Raw genomic sequence first — 19,411 nt, 5'->3', positions numbered from 1 at the left:
GTATAGGACTTTTGAAGGCAATTACACTATATGTTATATAGTATTATCATATAGCGGTATCAAAGTAGATGGTCTGATAAATTTTTCACATTTTGAATCAATATTTATTACCTTTCCTCTATTTTAAATCATATGACAGCTACTCTGTCATAAAATCTTTATTAAATATATTGAGGTTGTTATGTGAGAAAACCTTAAACATTAAGTTCTGTCGAACTTTTATTGGACTTCACTGTAAAGTGTTTTATCACAAGCTTGTATCTTTTAATTATATTTTGACTCTAGAATGTTCAAACTAACCACAGAATATCTCCTCTTTATTTATTATTTTCTTGTGGATTCTTGCTATTGGGTGTCACGTGTCTGCAGTGTTTTACTTTTGTGAACAAAAGCCTCTACTTGTGCTCTGATATTGCACCCTAACAAATATGTAAACGAACATTTATGAATGTCCATTTGCTGTTGTATGCAAATAGACTTCATGTGAAAGATATTTTCTGAGATGTTCAAAGAGCAGTTCTTACACCTCATCAGTGTGAGCTTGTGTTTAGAGAGGCCAGAGAAGCTGAGAAGATGAGGCTTTACATAAGGATGAGGCGTGCCTGTTCTGGATTTAGGATGTAGCTTTTCTGTCCTACACTGGAATGTTAATTAGGTGAGCTGAATGAAAGAGAGGTGACCCGTTCCGTTAACCAGCTAACCCTTTTCCCCAAGAGCCAGGAGGGGGGGTTCAATGTGTCGGAAAAGCCAAGTCAGCAAGTGCCTATGTGTGTGTGTGTGTGTGTGAAGGAGACACAGAAACAATATGTGGTCTGACATTGCTGACTAATCTTCTCTTAATTTTCTTTTCTTAAGTAGCTTCACTTCTCACAGCGTACCACACAAGCACTGTTTACTGATTGAAGCAACATCGGGTATAAAACAAAATAACATTTCTGTCCACGTAAATTTTCACAACTGTTCCATGCAAACAAAAAGCTGCTTTTGATGTTTGCACTAAAAGAAGCATTTCAAACAGGAAAAACTACTTCATGGGCAGCTGACCATGCCATGCTGAAACAAACTAAAACATTCAACTGAACTCAAATATGTATTATTCTCCAGCTTATGTTAAGCATAAAACTCATTGAATCAAGACAGTATACATACTGAATTCTTTGTAAAATAACACGTCATGTAAATATGTCAAATATAAGTAAAATGTAATTCTAAGAAAACTAAAGGAGTAGCGTTGCATTATGATAAAAAAAAGTCAACCGAACAAAAACATATGAAACAGTGACCTCTGGCGGAATTTCAAGGACAGCACAACTATTGTTATTAATCATTAAACAGATAACCAACTTGTTCCACTTTAACATGTAAATTAACATAAACATGTTAATTTATTTTTATTGCCCATTTTGTCCTGTTCAATGTTTCCTAACTTCCCCAAGAGACAGACTCAGTGGACCAATGATCAGTCCATCACAACTCTAATGCCCAGGTAAAGAATTAAAGTACTTATAAACGCTACACAAAAGAGGCCATAATGGTTTACCACATCACTGTTGTTGTTTTATGAAATATACACAAACCTTATAAGGTTGTCAATTAAAACAAAGACACTTTAACTTTGAGAGTAGTTTATTAAATATGTCACTTTTCAACCAGCATGTAAAGCATGTGATAAAGGCAGAAATAATCAACATGGCAGAAGAACCCTGATACTAATTATAGCAAAGGTTTATAGTTAAGTAATGCAGGATTCCGCTAATGACAAAGGCATAACATTCAACTTTAAAATCTCTTCCAACAGTAACTGCATGTAATCATTCTCTTTGATAAACATGACTATACAAAGAGAATATCAAAGAATCAATGTAGATGTAATGTGTGATTAACAGACTCTGAAACATTCATAACTTTTAAGACTAAGACTGTACAATAAAATAAGACTTGGTAGCACATAAACATCTGTAAAACTTGTAGTATTCAATGATGATTTTTTTTTTATACATTAACCAGCAAAACACTTCAGACTCATATGGGGATCAAATAAGAGCTCATTAGTGTGAATGTCCTTTTTTTAATAGGTTAGACTTAAGTTCTTTATTGACACCTAAAATAGTGCCTCTATTGATGTTTAAAATACATTTAATAAATACATATAACATCATGAGGGGGATTTTTGTTAAAGAACTGCTTTAAATCCTGACTTGTGTAAATCTCAGTTATAATTTTTGTGTTTGTTATGATGTAAAGCACTTTGAAATGCCTTGCTGCTGAAATGTGCTATACAAATAAAATTTGATTGACTGATTGATTAAGTATCTGAAGGCTGAACAATGTGTTAATTTGATGAGACCACCATGTCGAGTTCTTTGACGCCCTCCTGGGTTGAGCTGAGGCCACAGCTACCCGACAGGGGGCTCTCTGAGAAATGATTGCCAGATTTTGGAACGGCTGCTGGAGAAAGAGGAGCCTGGGCCAGACCGGGTTTCTTCGGAGGAATAGGCGGGGGGTTTCCCCTTTCCACCCTGGAGATGGTTGGTGATCGGACCCCCTGTGGAACGGCCCCTGTGGCCCTCCCAGTGGCAGGAGACAGGGGTGCTGCAAGGCTACGGTAGTCTGTACCAAATGGGGAGTTATTTGGTGTGCCCTGTTTCATTGACCCGCTCTGCTGGACGGAGGTAAACCGGGACAGAACCTGAGTGACTGTGCTCCGGGCCATCTGCTTGACTGGGCTGGGCTCAGGAGACGAGCTGCTGGTCACAGGGGAGAGCTCTTTTGGTGAGAGCAAGGGGACAGGTTGAGCAGGTTGGATCTGTGAATCTGGCTCAAAGGAACTCTGGAACTTGTGCCAGGCAGCATGGAAACGCTGGTTGATCCCAGCCTGATATGGAGACTGGTATCCTCCCTGGCTCACACTGCCTGTGGTGCGTTTGGCAAGAACAGGCGAAGTGCAAGGCGAGGAATGAGACTGAGACGGAAACGCTGCACTGGAGTGAGAAAGCGATGTTTGCGTCTCATTTCCATTCTGATAGGACGTTTTCTCTGAATGTATGCTTGACACATGAAACCCATTGGCCTCCCCTGGACAGTAAGATCGAGATGCATGGTCTTCTTCAATGTCCTCGACCTTAATACTGTCCACTGATAAGCTCCCTGCAGGAACTTTTCTAACCCGATCTCTTCCTGTTGCCTCATTTGAAGAGGCAAAGACTTCTTGCACTTCTTTCAGCTTCCTCTTCAGATCTTCCACCTTATCATAAATGAAATTCATTGCATGAAATGAAGTAATATAATAAAAGGCACCACCACATGATGCAGTTTGTCAAAGTGTTCACACCTGTTGTTGGAGATCGGAGCAATGAGCTTCTTCCTTCTTCAGCCGCGAGCGAAGCTGTTCTCGTTCTGTGTCAAACTCAGCAAGCTGCTCCTCCACCCTCGCCTCCATCCTCAGGGCTCGCATCCTTTCTTCCTCCAGCTCCTTTCGCAGAGTCTGACAGGCATCTTTTTCCTAATTATATAAAGCCAACTGTTTATAATAGAAACAAAAGGATGAGGAACTTGGATTCAAAATGTTAGGACCTTGTCAAGTTTGCGGTTCAGTTCTGTCAGGCGGTGACCCTCCTCCAGAGCCCTGGCACTCGCCCACTTGCACTCTTTGGCCAGAGCACAGGAGAGCTGCTTGTGCTGAGCCCGTTCTTCTTCGAGCTGCTCAGTAATCCGTCTCTGCTCCTTTTCCAGACGGCGGACCTGACTCCGCTCAAATTCCAGCTGCAAGCAAAGACAAGACATGCCATCAAGAAACTGTCATTAGTTGGAAGACATTATGTTTCCTGTCTATAACCCAGTTCATATTGTAAAACATTGAGTCAGTCATTTAGTTTCTGGCCGAGGCAAGTATCTTTGAAACAAAGCACCTGTTGTTGTAAGCGCTCCCTCTCCTTTTCTAGAATGTAGGTGACATCATCTCCCTCTGCTGTGTCTTCAGCATGCCTCCTCTTTTCCTCCTCCAGGTCTGCAATAACCTAAAGCAAACACAAAATAGAACAAAAGGTCATCCTGAACCAGGCATCTACATCTTGTGGCTCCAGAGTTGCAGTCACAACGGCTCTTAATAACTTTGGATAAAATTGATATATTATGGACTAATGTTTTTAAATAGGGATATAAGAAATGCAAGTTTTTTACAGATTTTTTAAATTTTGTTTTATTATATAATAACTGAGTAATAGTGACAGAAATGTTCTACTGTAGAAACACATCAGAAATTATGAGTTGTCTTTCTTCAAAGGTCAGGTAACATTTGTGGCTCGAAACGAGTTTTACGAAGCTGGACTGTAAAGGTTATAGATCCCTGTTATAGGGCAATTTAATATTATGAAGGTATGATACCTGTTTCTCAATACCTGTTGTTGTTCCATACTTCAAAAAATAAAGTATGGAAGAGTACAATTATTTTTACAACTGCTAATTAACCCATTTATTAATCAAGCTATAAATAATTTTTTATTTGGACACCAGGGATTACTTTAAACTGAGAGTAAATATTTGCCAAAATAAGACGTCTGAGAAAGTTTTATTACACAAAATTATAAACCTTCAGTTAAATTTCACTGGTTAATTAGTTGGGCTATCTCCTGAGGTAGCAAGCCTGCAGTCTGCTGCTTAACAGACATGTCAGTAAACCAGTAAACTTGAAATAGCAGAACTTATAGAGAATGCAGAACTTTAAGAGGAATGCTTCATAGTTCCTTTTATTTTTTGCAGCTGGAAACATTTACGTCTGAATTTGTCAACTGGCTGGCAGGAAGTTCACAGCGACATGTAGGGACACATCTCTCCGACATGCTCCACATAGCCTGAGATATTCCTGGTCACTCCATCTGTGTCTCTCATTAATACCTGGTACATTAGTGTCACAAATTCCCCACAAACAGCCCACAAACATATCTGTTAATATGTCTCATATTAACAGATATGAACCCAGGAGTGGATTGGAAACCCTGTGCTGCCATCTAATGATTGGCGTTATACACAATTAAACTTAATTTAACTCATTTTCCTACTTAAAATGAGAAGGAATTGTTAACGTGTATAATGTACACATTAACAATCTCTGCTTAATTTATGAGTTTGGTGTTAAAAAGACAAATAATGTTTTGTATACCACTGTAAATAAATTCAGGCAGTAAAAGGTTAAAAGCAAAGATTTGACAGAAAGTTTTAGCATTTTAGCCCATGCCTGCCAGTGAGTTTGGTTGACTGCATCAAAAGGTAAAATTGATCTTGTTTCAAAACACTGTATACATTATGAAGTGCAAGTGCCCGAGATACTGAATAAAAATATCTGCCATTTATTCAAGTTAGGTTTTGAATCCAAAATGAATATTTTATTCTGTTTCATTCAGCGAATATCTTTTGAATGTGTGTGTGCGCTGAAAACATAAATGTATATTTAATCATGTTCCTAAAAACCCAACAGACTGTGATGGGAGTGAGACTTAATTTGATAAATGTGAAAATATTGCAGCTAAATGAACAGGTTTATCAATCTTTTTCACATCACATCACACATAAGCACCACAGTGCTTCCACACAGATTTTTGTTTGAAATAAAAATAAGCACCAGTGATCTATTTGTTTTCACATCAGTTATTTGGTTTGAATCTCTTAAAGTACAAGTATTGGGGTTCACCTTCCTGTGCCTGCTCTCAGCTGCAGCCAGCTGGGCCAGCATCTTCTCTTGCATCTTCCTGCAGTGGCTCACCACCAGTTTGAGAACCACCAGAGGGTTGGAGGTGGGGGAAGAGCGACCAGGTTCCTTATTTGGGCCCCCAACAATTTCACTGTCTCTCTGCAAGGCGTGGAAGGGGTCACCGAGGTTGTACCTACCATAGCGTTCCTGGATAAACAGCTCTTTACATTGGGCCTGAGGAAAAAACAAAATGAGAAGTCAGACTTTTATTTGCATAGATTTAGTAACTCGGTCATGCTGTCTGATTCTACTCTGAGGCTCTTGTGAATCAAGACCCAGAAGGAAGAGTTAAACTGTATGTAAACTTTTAAACACATGCTGGAGGGAATTCACAAAGCGTTCCAATCTCTTCCTTTTTAGCAGATGTTTTGCTCGCACTTTACTTAATCTCTGCACTTGATTCACAAAGCAGATGGCACTAAATATTTACAGACAAAAAAATCCCTTTATAGTTGAGGAAATGGGAGTAATGTGCACCCATTTCTGTGTCAGGTCAATGCTGTCATCTCTTCAGCCACACTCATTGGAAAACTGTTTTACGATTTCTTTGTTTAAAGTAACAGAGAATTGCAGGTCATGTAGAAGGTTCCTCCAAAACTTTTAAGAACATCTGTCAGGTGGAATCACATCAGAATGACTTTTCTACGTTCAAACGTGATGCTGATAATTGTACAAAATAAAAAAGAAAGAAAGAAAGAAATGGTGGAACAATTAACCATTTTAAGTGAGTCATTATAATTGTGGTGCATGTGAGTGTAAAATAATTACATGGTATTTTACAAGAATATTAAACCAGCCTGCAGTTAAATCCAAATTAGAAAAAAAAAAACTTGTATGTTGTTTATGCGAGTAGTTGGCAAGTAGAGTTGGTTCAAGTTGCTGGTGTTGTCTGTGTATAATTCTAAAGTTTTATTCTGCATTTTAAAAAGCATCTGCATGATTTTTAAGTACAATTTAGACATTTCATTAAAATAGAAATTAGCACCTCCCTGAATAGATTATGAATCACAAAGACAAACTGTGATATGATAAAAATCAAAATTATAGTCAGGGAAAACATCACATGTAGATTCTAAGAAATGTACACATGAAAAATATAATTACAAAGAATACAACAGGCATATTGTGTTTGATGCAATAACATAATATTTACAAGAGTATAATGCAGGTATTTTAGCAACTTATTAGGTTCTGTGATAGAAAGTCTGATAGCTGCTGGGAGAAAATTCTTCCTTGTGTAAAACCTCTTTGCTTTTTCCAAAATTCAACCAGCATGGCAGTTTTTTCCCCCGTTACATCTAATGAAGGGTTTCATCTGATGATGTATTTTTCATACAGCCTCCATAACACAAATAGCTCAATAATTTCTAATAGTGTTTATGATATGTTTTTTTTTTTTGCTGTAAACTATACTAATATGCATAGCTGACTTTTTCATGCAAAATTAATAACTTCAATGTTGTCAAAATATGTCAGCACAGACAGATGCCAAGTACTTATTAGTTGTGCTATGTCAGAATCAAATCTGCATTTGCATTTAGCATGAGAATGTATTAAAACTTGTTAATGCATTTATTACCTGCAAATAGCTTAATCAGGTTGTTTTCAGAGTTGGGAAGTCTCAATTACCTCATCTCAGACTGAGTTTTAGCAATTTCTGTGACTGATATCTAATCTGTGTTCAGCAGTTTTATCAAAACAGATTGTTTTGATAAGAATTGTTTTAGACTAAGAATTCACAAACTTTCTGAATCTGTTCAGTGCTGACATTATGTATCACACTGAAAGTGTCTGAGAAGCTACTAAATGAATTTGTAGTTGCCAGTTAAATCTAAATCTTCAGACTGAAAAATTGCATGACATACCTATTAACCTCTTCCAAGTGAATTTTATTTGACAATAAAAAAATCCAGTTATTACTTGAAGTTAGCAGAATCTGCTGTTGCTTTGCTTGTATGTTGCAGGAAATGAAATTATGCATTCGGCACAGCATGATCTAAAGCAGCAGATAATGGAGGAGGAACAGAGAGAGGAAACACTTCAAAAACACAAGAGAAATGGTGCTGAGTGGAGGAAGGAGCAACAGATGGTGTGTGTCTGTCTATCTTTAGCAGGACAGCTGCTCCGCACTGGCCTTTGTCCAAGGCAGACCTGCTGTCTGTTTAACTCATGACAAAAAAAGAGATAATGGCGGCGAGACTTTTCAAGTTCAGCAGATGCCTTTAGGCCCACTGTAAAAAAGGGGGAGGGGGGTTGGTATGTGAGTGAGGAGAGAAAGATGGTTTAGGCCAATAGAAGAGCTATATATTGGTGAGATTTCAGCAAAGCAGGATCAGAAGATTAGAGAAAGCACTATATCTTGCTTGGCAGAGGGAATTGCAACGTTCCAAAAGAATGATACCAGGCTGACCTTAGAAATTAACCTGGGTTCAAGAAGAATTTAGATACATCTCTGCGTGGAAATATTTACCCTTTCAGTTCTTTAACTGAATGTTTTTTGTTTTGTTTTTTTTACCCACCAACCTACTTTTTCTCTCTTCAATAAAGGATTGTTTACAGTGGACTCAATCTACACAATCCTCTAGACTCCACTGCAATTCATTAGCTGAAAGCACAATTATGACAGGACTTGACGAGGAATTAAAATGACACTAAAAAGTAATTATACTTAATGTGAATGTGTCATTATAGAACAAAACCCACTAGTATCAGTGCCTTCATTAAATTATAAAAAAATTTAGAGTGTGCATTGTGACTGAGAGGTGCTTTGTATAATAAGCTCACCAGATGCCAGTTCTACCAGGTGTTTGCTAATTGCTGCTGTCGCTAGTCTGGAGGAGCTTAGCAGAGAAGATTCAGAGGTTCAACTTGGAGACTGCAGCTTTTGGTGAAAGCAAGCATACAACCCTGTATGGTGCTGCTGCTCCGTAAATCAAATGAGATGTAAAATTGAGCCAAAACCCTGCTTTTTGACTGTTGCTTTGAAACTTAAAAGGTCCAGTCAAATCAGATTAAAATGAACAACGAGAAACTCAGTGAAGCTATGTGAGCTCTACTGATTAATGGGAAGTGCAAGGAGGGATGATGAATTAGCGCTGATATAGAACCAAAGTTCAAGACAGATCAGAAGGTTCAGGCTTGTCTTTTCCTACATCATCAGTATTGGCTCATTCAGCACAGGAAGAGCAGGGCACAGCCCAGAGGCTTTGCTGCCGTTTTTTGAACTGGCCTGTCAAGGATGGTGTGAAGGCGGATCAAACGGCAGAGAGGGATGAAGCAGGAAAACACACTGCACCCAGGAGTATTCAAAAATGCCTCTCACATGTGAGCATTAAAGAAAGTCACATGACCACTCAGAACCTCAGTAACTGGATTATGTCCTATTCAGCGCAGGACTCCTAGATGTTAAAATGAAAATGTTAATTTAGACAAAAAAATCGGCTAAAAATGGTTCAATGTCACTGATGAAAGTTTAATACAGGATTGTTATTCCTTAAGTCAAGTAACCTGGCAACAGGCTACTCCCTGTTCTCAGAAGTGACTGTCTGATGTGTAACTTCACAGTTAGAGCTAACTATTTTTTAAATATCTTTGCACCCCGCTACTGTGCTTCTCCTTGTCACCCTTCTCAGTTCTCCTTTAGTGCAAAGATAGCTGTGCAGCTAAACAACACAAAGAAATGCTGAATTTTCTTCACACAAACGCTCCACTTTCAGAAAGTGGTGCTCAGGCACAAAAAAAAAAAAAAAAAGAAAAAAAAAACAAAACATTGGTTTTGGGAAACTTTCCCCAATGCCACCTAACACTTAGCACTCATGATTATAATTTTATTACATCACAGTAAAACACCCATACGCGTTCAGTTCCGCATCACAGTCTAGCCTCATTATTCATGCTTTGTTTGTTGGCTTCAATTCTTGGCAGCATCGGCATGTCTGAATGGCAAGCCACAGCTGTACCGTTTCCAGCTTATCTTTTGCTGACACATGCCTGGAATCCTTCAGATGTGCAACGGTGGGAACAAGATGTGTAAAACAAAAAGAGAGGCTGAGATGCATTTTTAGTCTACAGTCCAAGATATTGCAGTAGCTGTTTTTTCAAGCTCCATGTGACAGTGTTTGTATTTTGTATTCTCTGCAGGAGAAAGGCCAAACTGCTATCTAGTAGCAACTCTAGATAAAAAGGCAATTAATTTCTCATTGATGACACTCAATCTAATCAGCTGATGAATCTCAGACCTAAACACACAATTCATTTTTCTACTTCAACACTGGCTTTTCAGCAAAGCAGACGGTAAAGTCATTTGAAGTAGCTCTGCTTGGAAACTCCAGTCAACCACACCATGAGAATTTGACGGTTAATTAAAGGCTCATTTTCATTTTTGAGTCCCATTTGGACCTAAAGAGTTATTTTTTTCCCAAAACCAAAGTGACTGCTGGATCGCCACAGAGTTTTGAGTGCCAAATATAAGCATTGCCAAGCACTTCCTTCCTCTTGAAAGCCACACTTTGTAAAGCAGCTGTAGAAGTGAGTCACAAGGGGAGGAAAAAATGCAGCAGTTAGTTCGAATGCCATTGATAGCTATGCACAATTAAATTTAGAGATCCGTAAAAAGAAAAAAAAAGCTACAAAAAAAAGCAGAAAGGAAAAACTCATATTGGTTCATATCTCATATCCTAGACTTCACCATGGGGAAAAGCACTGATAACAATGTGTGGATAAAAACTTAAAGGTTTTATTTTTTAGCCAGAAATAGAAAAGGGCTGTAAATGAAAACATGTGCAAAAAAAAGTTTGATGACAAGTTCACTAAAATACATCTATCCTACACTGTGTTATTACCATAGTGATTTATGTTTATTTTAAATATTTCTCATATGATACTGACAAGGATATGACACATCCACAGTGACTCAGATAAGCATGCCTAGACCAACTTCTCATACAGTTGTTTGTCTTTTGATAAGTCTACAAGAAGTTAAATGTAATGCTTTTCAATATTTTATTTTATTTTCAATTATCATTTAATATACAAACTATAATTTGAACCTGAGAATTTTGCTCAAACCAGAAATGATTATCAAAATCATTGATACTTTCTGTGAATATAATAGAATAGAAATATGTTTTGTTCTCCCACCCTGGATATATTTCTGAGGGATGTACTTCCTGCCTTTAATTATGTTAATTATGATGACTTATGGATTGAAGCTAATGCAATCCAAAAATTCAGTATGATAAAAAAATTTGAATATGACATAAGACAATTTAAAAAACATGTATAGAAATACCATGTTATGGACTAACAGTCATGTGAAACATCGCTGACTTTGCCATGAAGCAGACAGTCACTGATATGCTTCATTAGTAGAGTGAGCCACACAGGTAAGAAGTTGGTTGTTCACAGAGTGCTACATCAAAGAAAATCATTGCAGAGTTTGGTGAACAGATGGTGCGCAAATAACAGTGAGAGCCTCTGATTAGAAAACATTGTGATAATTCTCAAAAGGCCTGCAGCCTCAGGATCAGCTGTTTCTTCCTTCATTTACTATACATTTTGCTTTACAATGGGAAATAAAAGTCTCATAGTTTGGAGAAAGATTAGATAAGCAAGGTTACTTGAATTTCAGAGTGAATGTTCCACAGTCAGTAATGATTTGAGTATCCATGTAATCTGCTGGTGTTAATCATCTGTGTTTCACCAAGACCAAAGTCTGAGCAGCCAAGTACCAGCAAATTGCAGAGAAATTCATGTTTCACATGCTTTATGGATCTGAATTCATTTTCCACTAGGACACTGGCCAAAAAAACTGAGGATCAATAAAGTTAGAAAACAGGAAGATAAGGGACACAAGAGCACACATTGAAGACAAGCTGAAGGCTGTTATTCTGTCCACAGAGTCAAAGGCTGATTGCAGCTGATGGTACCCATACTGGGTTTTTAGTTTGAAATTGGAAACATACAAATTCAGGAGTTTTCAAAATTTTATATAATATGATAAATTAATAACACACATCTGAAGCGATAGTATATCTACACTTGATAAAAATGCATCTATAGTTTCTCAAGTAAGTGATTATTAAAACACGCACTACCTACAAGGTTCAGTGCTTAGTCATTTCAGAGAACATTTGTGTCACTGGACAATGTTTAACTGATAATTATCTTTTTTTGTGTTAAAATAAAACCAAATATAACCCAAAGTAAATTCCTTCCCCTACATGCCCTACCTTTAATACAAGGTCAGACTCCATCCATAAGTTTAAGCTGATAAAAACATCTGCAACTATATATATATATATATATATATATATATATATATATATATATATATATATATATATATATAGATAGGAGAAGGACTGTGGTGCAGACACAAACATACAAAAAATTCGGCAGCTCTTTCTCTGCTCTAATGGCTGCAAAACCTGGATGTTAATGATGAGAACTAAGACTCCAGGCATAATCAAGATATGCAACAGTTTATCTTGACGGTTATGAAAGTTACATTTTTAACCCGTTTCAGGAAATGATAGCACTTTCTGTCACTTTTCTGTTGTGGCAAATACAAGCCAAGATTCTGGTTTTCAGTTTTTCAGATAATAACTTTTTGACAATTTGACACTCCTTAATGGTTGTCCAAATCCTCCTCGGTGGAACAATGACTTTCACTCCCAGCTAATCATTCAATCACCTCCTCTGTCCGCAACTGACAAGGAGGACTACAGACATGGGCAATGAAGCTGCTATCATGTTGAATATGGTGGTAACTAGCAGGTGGATGTGATCAGTCATGGTAATTTACAGATTCCTTCCCTCAAAGAGGAAAACTTGAGTCAAACCACCACAAGTAAAAAGCTACCCCAGGGCTTTTACAGAGCCGCTGAATCTCCTCACTGCAGGACACAAGCTTTCAAGATTTCACTTTGCCAAAATGTCTTTTTACTCTCTGTCATGGTTGAGGAAACCTCACTCTGCTCTGTGTATTCTGAAAAAGCTTATCAAAAAAAATCCAAAGAATGCTTAGTCAATATGTTAAGTTCTCCCATCCAGGGCACCTAATTAGGTGAGATTGTCATTATGAGAAACGATTTAAAGAAAAAAGCCATTATGAGCTGTGAAGAATTTTACTATTTGATTATTGTTACCTTTAGAGCTTCAATGACAACATCCCGAGCCTGCAGCTCTCCTTCCAGGATGCTAAAGAGCATCAGCAACTCCGCCTTGCTCAGGCTCTCCATGTTCACTTTGGTCTGTTGAGACAAAAGACAGAACAAAATGATCTACATCAGGCATTTCTTTAGTTGAGCAAAGTATTAAACAAGTCTAAAACAGGAAACACAGAAAAGCCCATAATCCTTTCTCATCAGTTTTCTCATTGTGACTTTACAACAATTTTTCAGTTATGCAGTTTTTTTTTCTTTATATTAAGTCACTTTCCTCTTCCCATAAATCAGACATTGAGGCAGACATCTAATCTCTTCCACTTATTTATGAGCCTTCAGTGGACATGTGGTTATTATCTTCGAATGAAGTATTTTTCCAAAGTAGAGCAAGGAAGATTTTATTTAATAAATGAGAAGTAAAACCTTAATATCTTGGGTTTAGTTTAAAAGAAGACTTAAATTAAGCTCTGCCAAATTAAAACACCACCAGTGGAATCTGATCTGTCTGCAACCGGTACTGGCTGCAGAAAAATCATATTCAAACTTTTCCACTTTCATTTACCCATTCAGGTCCAAAAGTCATCGAACTGATGAAGTCACAAAACTTTAAAATATCTTTTTGTTTTTCCAAGAGTTCAAACCCTAATGGGTGCTGTGACAGTTATTTTAGAGTTGGAAATGAGAAGTAGCCCCTTTGTAGTGTCTGTGTGCTTTAATCTCCCAGCTGTGTTGGTTCTGTTGACAAGCCCCGCGGTGTCTACATCTCCAGCATCCAGCCGCACTCTGCCCAAGTAAAAACATGCGGGCCTCACTTTGAAACGAGATCAAAGCTGTCCATGTTACTACACTAAACATCATTTTCTTATGAGACTCGTCATATGGGTTAGATCTCCACCCCACTGACTGACTGACTACGTAATAACACACATCCACTGCTATTTGAATCACAGAAATACCATTTAAGTGGCTGAAGCATCTGAAAAATCTCCTAGTTTCCTTAAAGGCTGTGATCCATGAATGGATTAGGATTCTGCTTAAAGCAATCTGTGGTAACCATAACTGAGTTTTATGGAGTCTAAAAGGAGAGGTTGATGAGTTTTAACACAGGTTTATGAGAAAAGAAGTCATGATGAACTTAAAGTCAAAATACATTCAAAATGATCTCCTCTTAGCATAATCCCTTACAAAGGATTTATACTCTGTGAAGATTTTCACCTTTTGACACATTACAACCAAAAAGCATATTTTACTTGCATTTATATGGTAAACCAACAGAAAATAGTACATCAGGATCAAGTGGAGGGAGAATGACAGAATAAAATTCATGATGTGTTTTTGTTTGTAGCCTAACTAAATCAATACTATACAGAACCACCTTTTGGTTTAACAAGTGAAGGTTTGGAGTAAATTAGTCCCAGCTTTGTTTGCCTAGTGCTCTGTAAAATAGAGTGTAGCCAAATTGAATGGGGACTTTCTGTGAACATTAAGTTTGAAGGTCCTGTAACAGATTTGCATCAGCATTTAGGTCTGGAAATTAACTGGCTCATTATAAACACATGAATGTACATTCAAAGCATTCCATTCCAGCTCTGACTCTTTGCTTAGAGTTGTTGTTCTTCTTGAAGATGAACCTATAAACTAGTATCAAGTCTTTGGTAGCCTCCAACAGGTTTTCGTACAGGATCACCCTTAATTTAGCTTTGTCCATTGTCCCATCAACTCTGCACATTATCTGTTCCCAATGAGTCTTTTTTAAGAAAAGTAAAATCATACCATTCCCATACTGGGATGGTATGACTTTAAATACAAGACAAATAATCCATGGTGTTCCCACCAGAGCGCATCCTTCTACGTTTGGTGTTTTCCCATTATGGATTGTGATCAGTTCCAAAATGAATTTCTCATAACTTTCTTTAAGAGGTGGATTTAGTTTTTCTTCTATAATTGTTGTCCACCTGAGCAGTGGATCCCTGCAGCACCTTTGGGGTTACCATAGGTCTTGTTTCATTTATGGGTAGCACTCAAAAAGATAAGAGTTGACTACAAAGAAACAAATGTGTCCTTTTCCTTGTACATGAAAAATATATCCAAATGCGTGCTTTCTACTCCACAACATCATCAAAAAATACAATAAGATTGGTCTATACGTTATGAATACTTTTGCAAGATGCCTTAACTAACTGTATCCAGCTCATTTTTCTGCAAAGCAGTGTGCAGAAGCTAGAAGAAGAAAAACCACAAGCAGCATATGCTCGAGAAGTTTTTAGTCCTCCTTTGTAGCAGCACTCTGTGGCTAGACCACCAGTGTAAAACGCTAATTAAACTCCAGCATATACATGCCCTCCTTTAGTTTTTGCTTTACAGGCCTGCTTGCTAATTTCACAGGCCACCATAATCACTGAGAGAAGTCTGTGCTGTGCACGTTTTGTGAGAAGTGTCTGGGCTTGCCAAGGCCTGCATGCGCCATCGTGCTTGGCGTCACTATTAAACACATCGCAACTATTTCCCTGAGAGAGGAGCAGTTAACCATGACATATACAAAGATGATGGCATGGGAAATACAAATACTTCTACATGTCCTCCAAAGCTTCACGCCGGACGACAACAGCCCATTTGCGATACCTGTAAAGCAGTAAATATCTTTGTAAAACATGAAGCAGCTTTCACTGTGAAATATATGAAGACCAAGCAGACTCTGGGTTTGAGTGTAGCTGCTGCTGATTGTAAAATATAAGGGCAAAGAAAGAAAATCCTTTCTCCTAATCTAATCAAAGTCCATTAACTATTCCCCTTTTTAGTCTCAGAAGAGGTTATAAGCTCTTAAGCTCAGGCTGAATGGCAGGAAAAGCCTTCCTGCCAATACATTAAGCAATCTGGAATGCACTCAATTTTTTTCTTTAAGAATAGTCAAGATAGCAAAGTGGTTAACAGTGTTCATTTGTGCACAAAAAATTTTTCTTCTTATTTTTCAAGTGACTTTTCTGAAAAGAAACAGACAGAAGAAGAAGAAAAAAACAGCATTTGCACAAATACCTCAGAGCATGCAGCCGTGAGATGGGGGGGTCAGCTGAGGGGAAACAGAGCAGGAGAGGTCTGCTGCGTTTCCTTTTCCCTCACCAGCAGATGCAGCATGTCTGGATACTAAATTGGATTTATTTGCCAACCCAATTTTTATACAGGCCACAGACTTGCCTTACTCCGCTTTCTACCCAATTCAACGCAGCTTTACTCGTAAAATAAAAACGACAAACAAAGTAAATGTGGATGCTTCTCAGTTAATTAAGGATTATTTAACAACTGAAGTCGCTGCAAAGTAAAATCTTTGAGCGCATCCACGGAGATCAACAGCCGATCTTACTGATGAGATAAAAACTCATCTCATAAGGGGGAAAAAAATCAAAGAAAAACGAATGAATACTTTTTTGTCAAACGATTTGGCCAGTAGGCTCGAGTGAATCTTTTCTTCTTGTCTTTCTACTCTCATGTGAAACAACCAGCGCGATCAAAAGTCGAAGGTTTTCTTCACGTACTCACGGAAACCACTTGTCATTTTCACTTCTTACCTTCATGTGTCTTTCAAAGACGTTTCTAAACTCCAGCATGAACTTTTCTTCTGCCAGACGGTTTGTTTCCCTTGATTTGCGTCCCCCGATCCCGACGCAGCGGAACACTAGAAGGCCAAGTGACTTCCAGAAGAGCAGCTTAACCAACCAATAGGAAAGCAGCGGCCTCGAGATCTGGCCAATGAAAAATGTGGTGATGGGAATATAGGAGGAGCGAGATAAATTCCGCCTGTTTGAGTTTTGGTCTAATTTCTTTGTTTGGATTTTCTTAGGTTGCAGTGCCAGCCTCTAAAAGGGTCTCCCAGAGACTCGCAAATAGCTTTAAAGACTGAAGAAAAGTTTTACTGGGGAGCCAGAATGTTATAGAGTAGAAACTTTAGGTCCCGCAATTAATGGTAAATGTTGAAGTGACAGATAACATCGTTGCCTCGGTCTCATGTCTGTGTTCACTAATGTCAGTAGTTATTTGGTTGTTTTATTTTGCTTGCGCAAAACAGTTTTAACACAAATGTACTCTCAGTGTAAGGAGTAAAAAGTTGTAAAGATTATACCAAAATCTGTAGAAGCATAGCATTATATGAAAAAAAAATGAAACTGATCTTTTTAGATCATCCTAAAAAGATGAGAAAGAAAGATTTTCCCTACTAATCTAATCAACATTGGGTGTGATTCTGGGGCGTATCTGCAAAATTAGACAACCAAATGTGCTGAGCAACACAAAAAACCTTGTTCATTATAAAGGCATCATTTAAGAAAAATATAAACTCCGATTTTTATGATTTGAGCCAGGAGTGGACCAAGGGTGTATGAAGCCCAGGGAAGATTTTCATTTGAGGACTCATTCCAGCTAAACTCATAGAAAATATGCTGCTTTCACTTTTCTCTGAAGTTCAAGCTTAGATATGAAAATTAAGTTAGTACCTTACTTGATCATGTTCCTATTACCCCAAAAAACCAATTGTTGTTAATTAACTAACTGTTTATGGCAATACAATACTGTAAAATGCTTTTTTTTCCCATTCAAGCATTACTGGAATTTTGGTTGTACATTATTGCATGTCACTCCAGTTGAAACTATCAGAAGTTCTAGCAGCAGCCAATAAAGTTTAAGAGATTGTGTTGGAAATGTTTTATAATGTCAACAAAGTGTTAGGAATGTAACAAACCTGTAAATACACTCCTTTCTTCTGACTTAAAGAATCTAAAAGAAAGAAAGAAATTAGTCCTCATTTCTGTAAAACACATTTTTTCAAAGACATTTTATATATCTATTATAGATGTATTATATATATTTCATATAATATCTGAGTAGGAACATAAGCAGTTACCAAGGACAACACACTAGGTGTTTTATCTTTAAAAATACACTGTATTGTGTCAATTGCCCACAGTATTCTTTCTGCAATACATAACAACAACCAGTAGAGTGCAATGCTCACATAAGTTAGCTGGTACAATAGCTGACAGTTATTTTGTCAGCACACACACAATAAATATAGTGATAGTGAGGGACAAAAGCTGGATCCATCCACTGCTGTCCAAATGTCTTCCTGGACCACAAACCCACTTTTTAAAGCACGATTTAATAGCAAGGCACAATGATGTAAGAGGAAATCTCAGTTGCATTTTAGCTTTGCCATTTTATCAGGATATTGGACCTTTACACAAAGAGGCCTCTGTGCTTTTTGATTATTTTGTCCTCCTTTTACACCCTCTCTTTCATCTTGAGGGTGTGCAGAGAGCAAAGTCAGAGCATTGTCCCTCCTGATTGGCTGCTGCTGCTTGCCGCTTCTTCAGCACTAATAAGAGTCTCTATTTCAGGCTCCTCAATTAAGCAGCTCTGCTCAGCCTACTGACTGGCTGCTGTGGAGAATCAGTGTCCTTACATTCACTGTCACATGTCCTTGTCTCCCTTTCAAACAGGTTCCACTGTGAACCTGTTTGAACAAGGTTTTCCGTTTTGTTCAGTTTGAAATAATTGTTAAATCTTGTGGCTTAAATGTGAACCAAGAATAATTTTTCTTCATTTGGACTTTATAATTGAGCTGGGAAGGCTGTGTGGAAAATGGAAATGGCAGGGCTATCTCTTAGAATTGAATATTGGTTTTGTAAGAAGTGATATGAAAGTGTAATTTGCTTCAATATTGCAGTTTTGGTGTCCCTCTTTGAAATGTGCTTGAATTCTGCTTCTACAATCATGAAAACACCGGTTTGTCATAAGGCAACCAACAGATTTTTGAATTGGAGATCTGATTACTTGAACATTGTAGTATGTGGAATACCTTTTAATTAGCTTTTGAATAGGCAGATTGTAACAGCTGGATAAGGAATGATTACTAGTCACACCTTTTGAGTCACACTTGTGCTAGTTTTAAACTGGACTTTTCTAACTTCCTGCAGTTAGAAAGATAGCAGGTGATAGCTGTGTTGAAATGGTGATTCTAGCTTATGTTTGATTATGAAACCTCATCCATTCATTTTCTTCTGCTGATCTGATGCAAAGGTAACACGTTCAGTGGGAAAACCCAGGCATCCCTTTGCACGTGTCCTCCAGCTCACTTTATTTATTAACCTTTATATCTGCAGGAAAACTCAATTGAGATTAAAAATCTAATAAAATCCACTCTTACTGATCCCAAGGTGTTCTCGGTCAAATGGGAATATGAAGTATAAGTGAGTTCAAAGGTCAGCGCCAATGTCTTCTCCCAGAAGAATGAATTCAGAAAGCCTTTGTCCATAATACATATCTGTTGACCATGAGTTTGAGGTGAAGCAAATGAGCAAGAAAGCTGAGAGCAGATCAAAGAGCTTTTCTTTTCATTGAGCTCAATTGTCCTTCATCCAACTAAGATGCCCAGACTTCACCAACAAGTGCGCAAAAAATATAAAGTCTAAAATCTAATTTAAAAGAAAACATTGTAATTTTTTTTCTTTCT

General features: G+C 37.7%; 1 protein-coding gene across 1 annotated transcript; it reads right to left on the bottom strand.

Moving 5' to 3' along the window:
• Window positions 1–1,608: 1,608 nt before the first annotated feature.
• On the bottom strand, window positions 1,609–16,565 carry cttnbp2nla (CTTNBP2 N-terminal like a). The gene is made up of 7 exons (XM_055027673.1): window positions 16,476–16,565; window positions 12,895–12,999; window positions 5,687–5,920; window positions 3,909–4,016; window positions 3,574–3,762; window positions 3,332–3,502; window positions 1,609–3,244 (listed from the first exon to the last, which is right to left on the bottom strand). Exons 1-7 carry the CDS (start codon window positions 16,512–16,514, stop codon window positions 2,333–2,335), a joined length of 1,758 nt encoding a protein of 585 aa, XP_054883648.1. The 5' UTR covers window positions 16,515–16,565; the 3' UTR covers window positions 1,609–2,332.
• Between the last annotated feature and the right edge of the window lie 2,846 nt (window positions 16,566–19,411).

This window comes from Poeciliopsis prolifica, unplaced genomic scaffold (assembly GCF_027474105.1).
Source record: "Poeciliopsis prolifica strain line A6 unplaced genomic scaffold, Auburn_PproV2 SCAFFOLD003, whole genome shotgun sequence".
NCBI classification, from domain to species: Eukaryota; Metazoa; Chordata; class Actinopteri; order Cyprinodontiformes; family Poeciliidae; genus Poeciliopsis; species Poeciliopsis prolifica.
The sequence above is the reverse complement of the archived record's forward strand: the minus strand, read 5'-3'. Positions and strand labels throughout refer to the sequence as shown.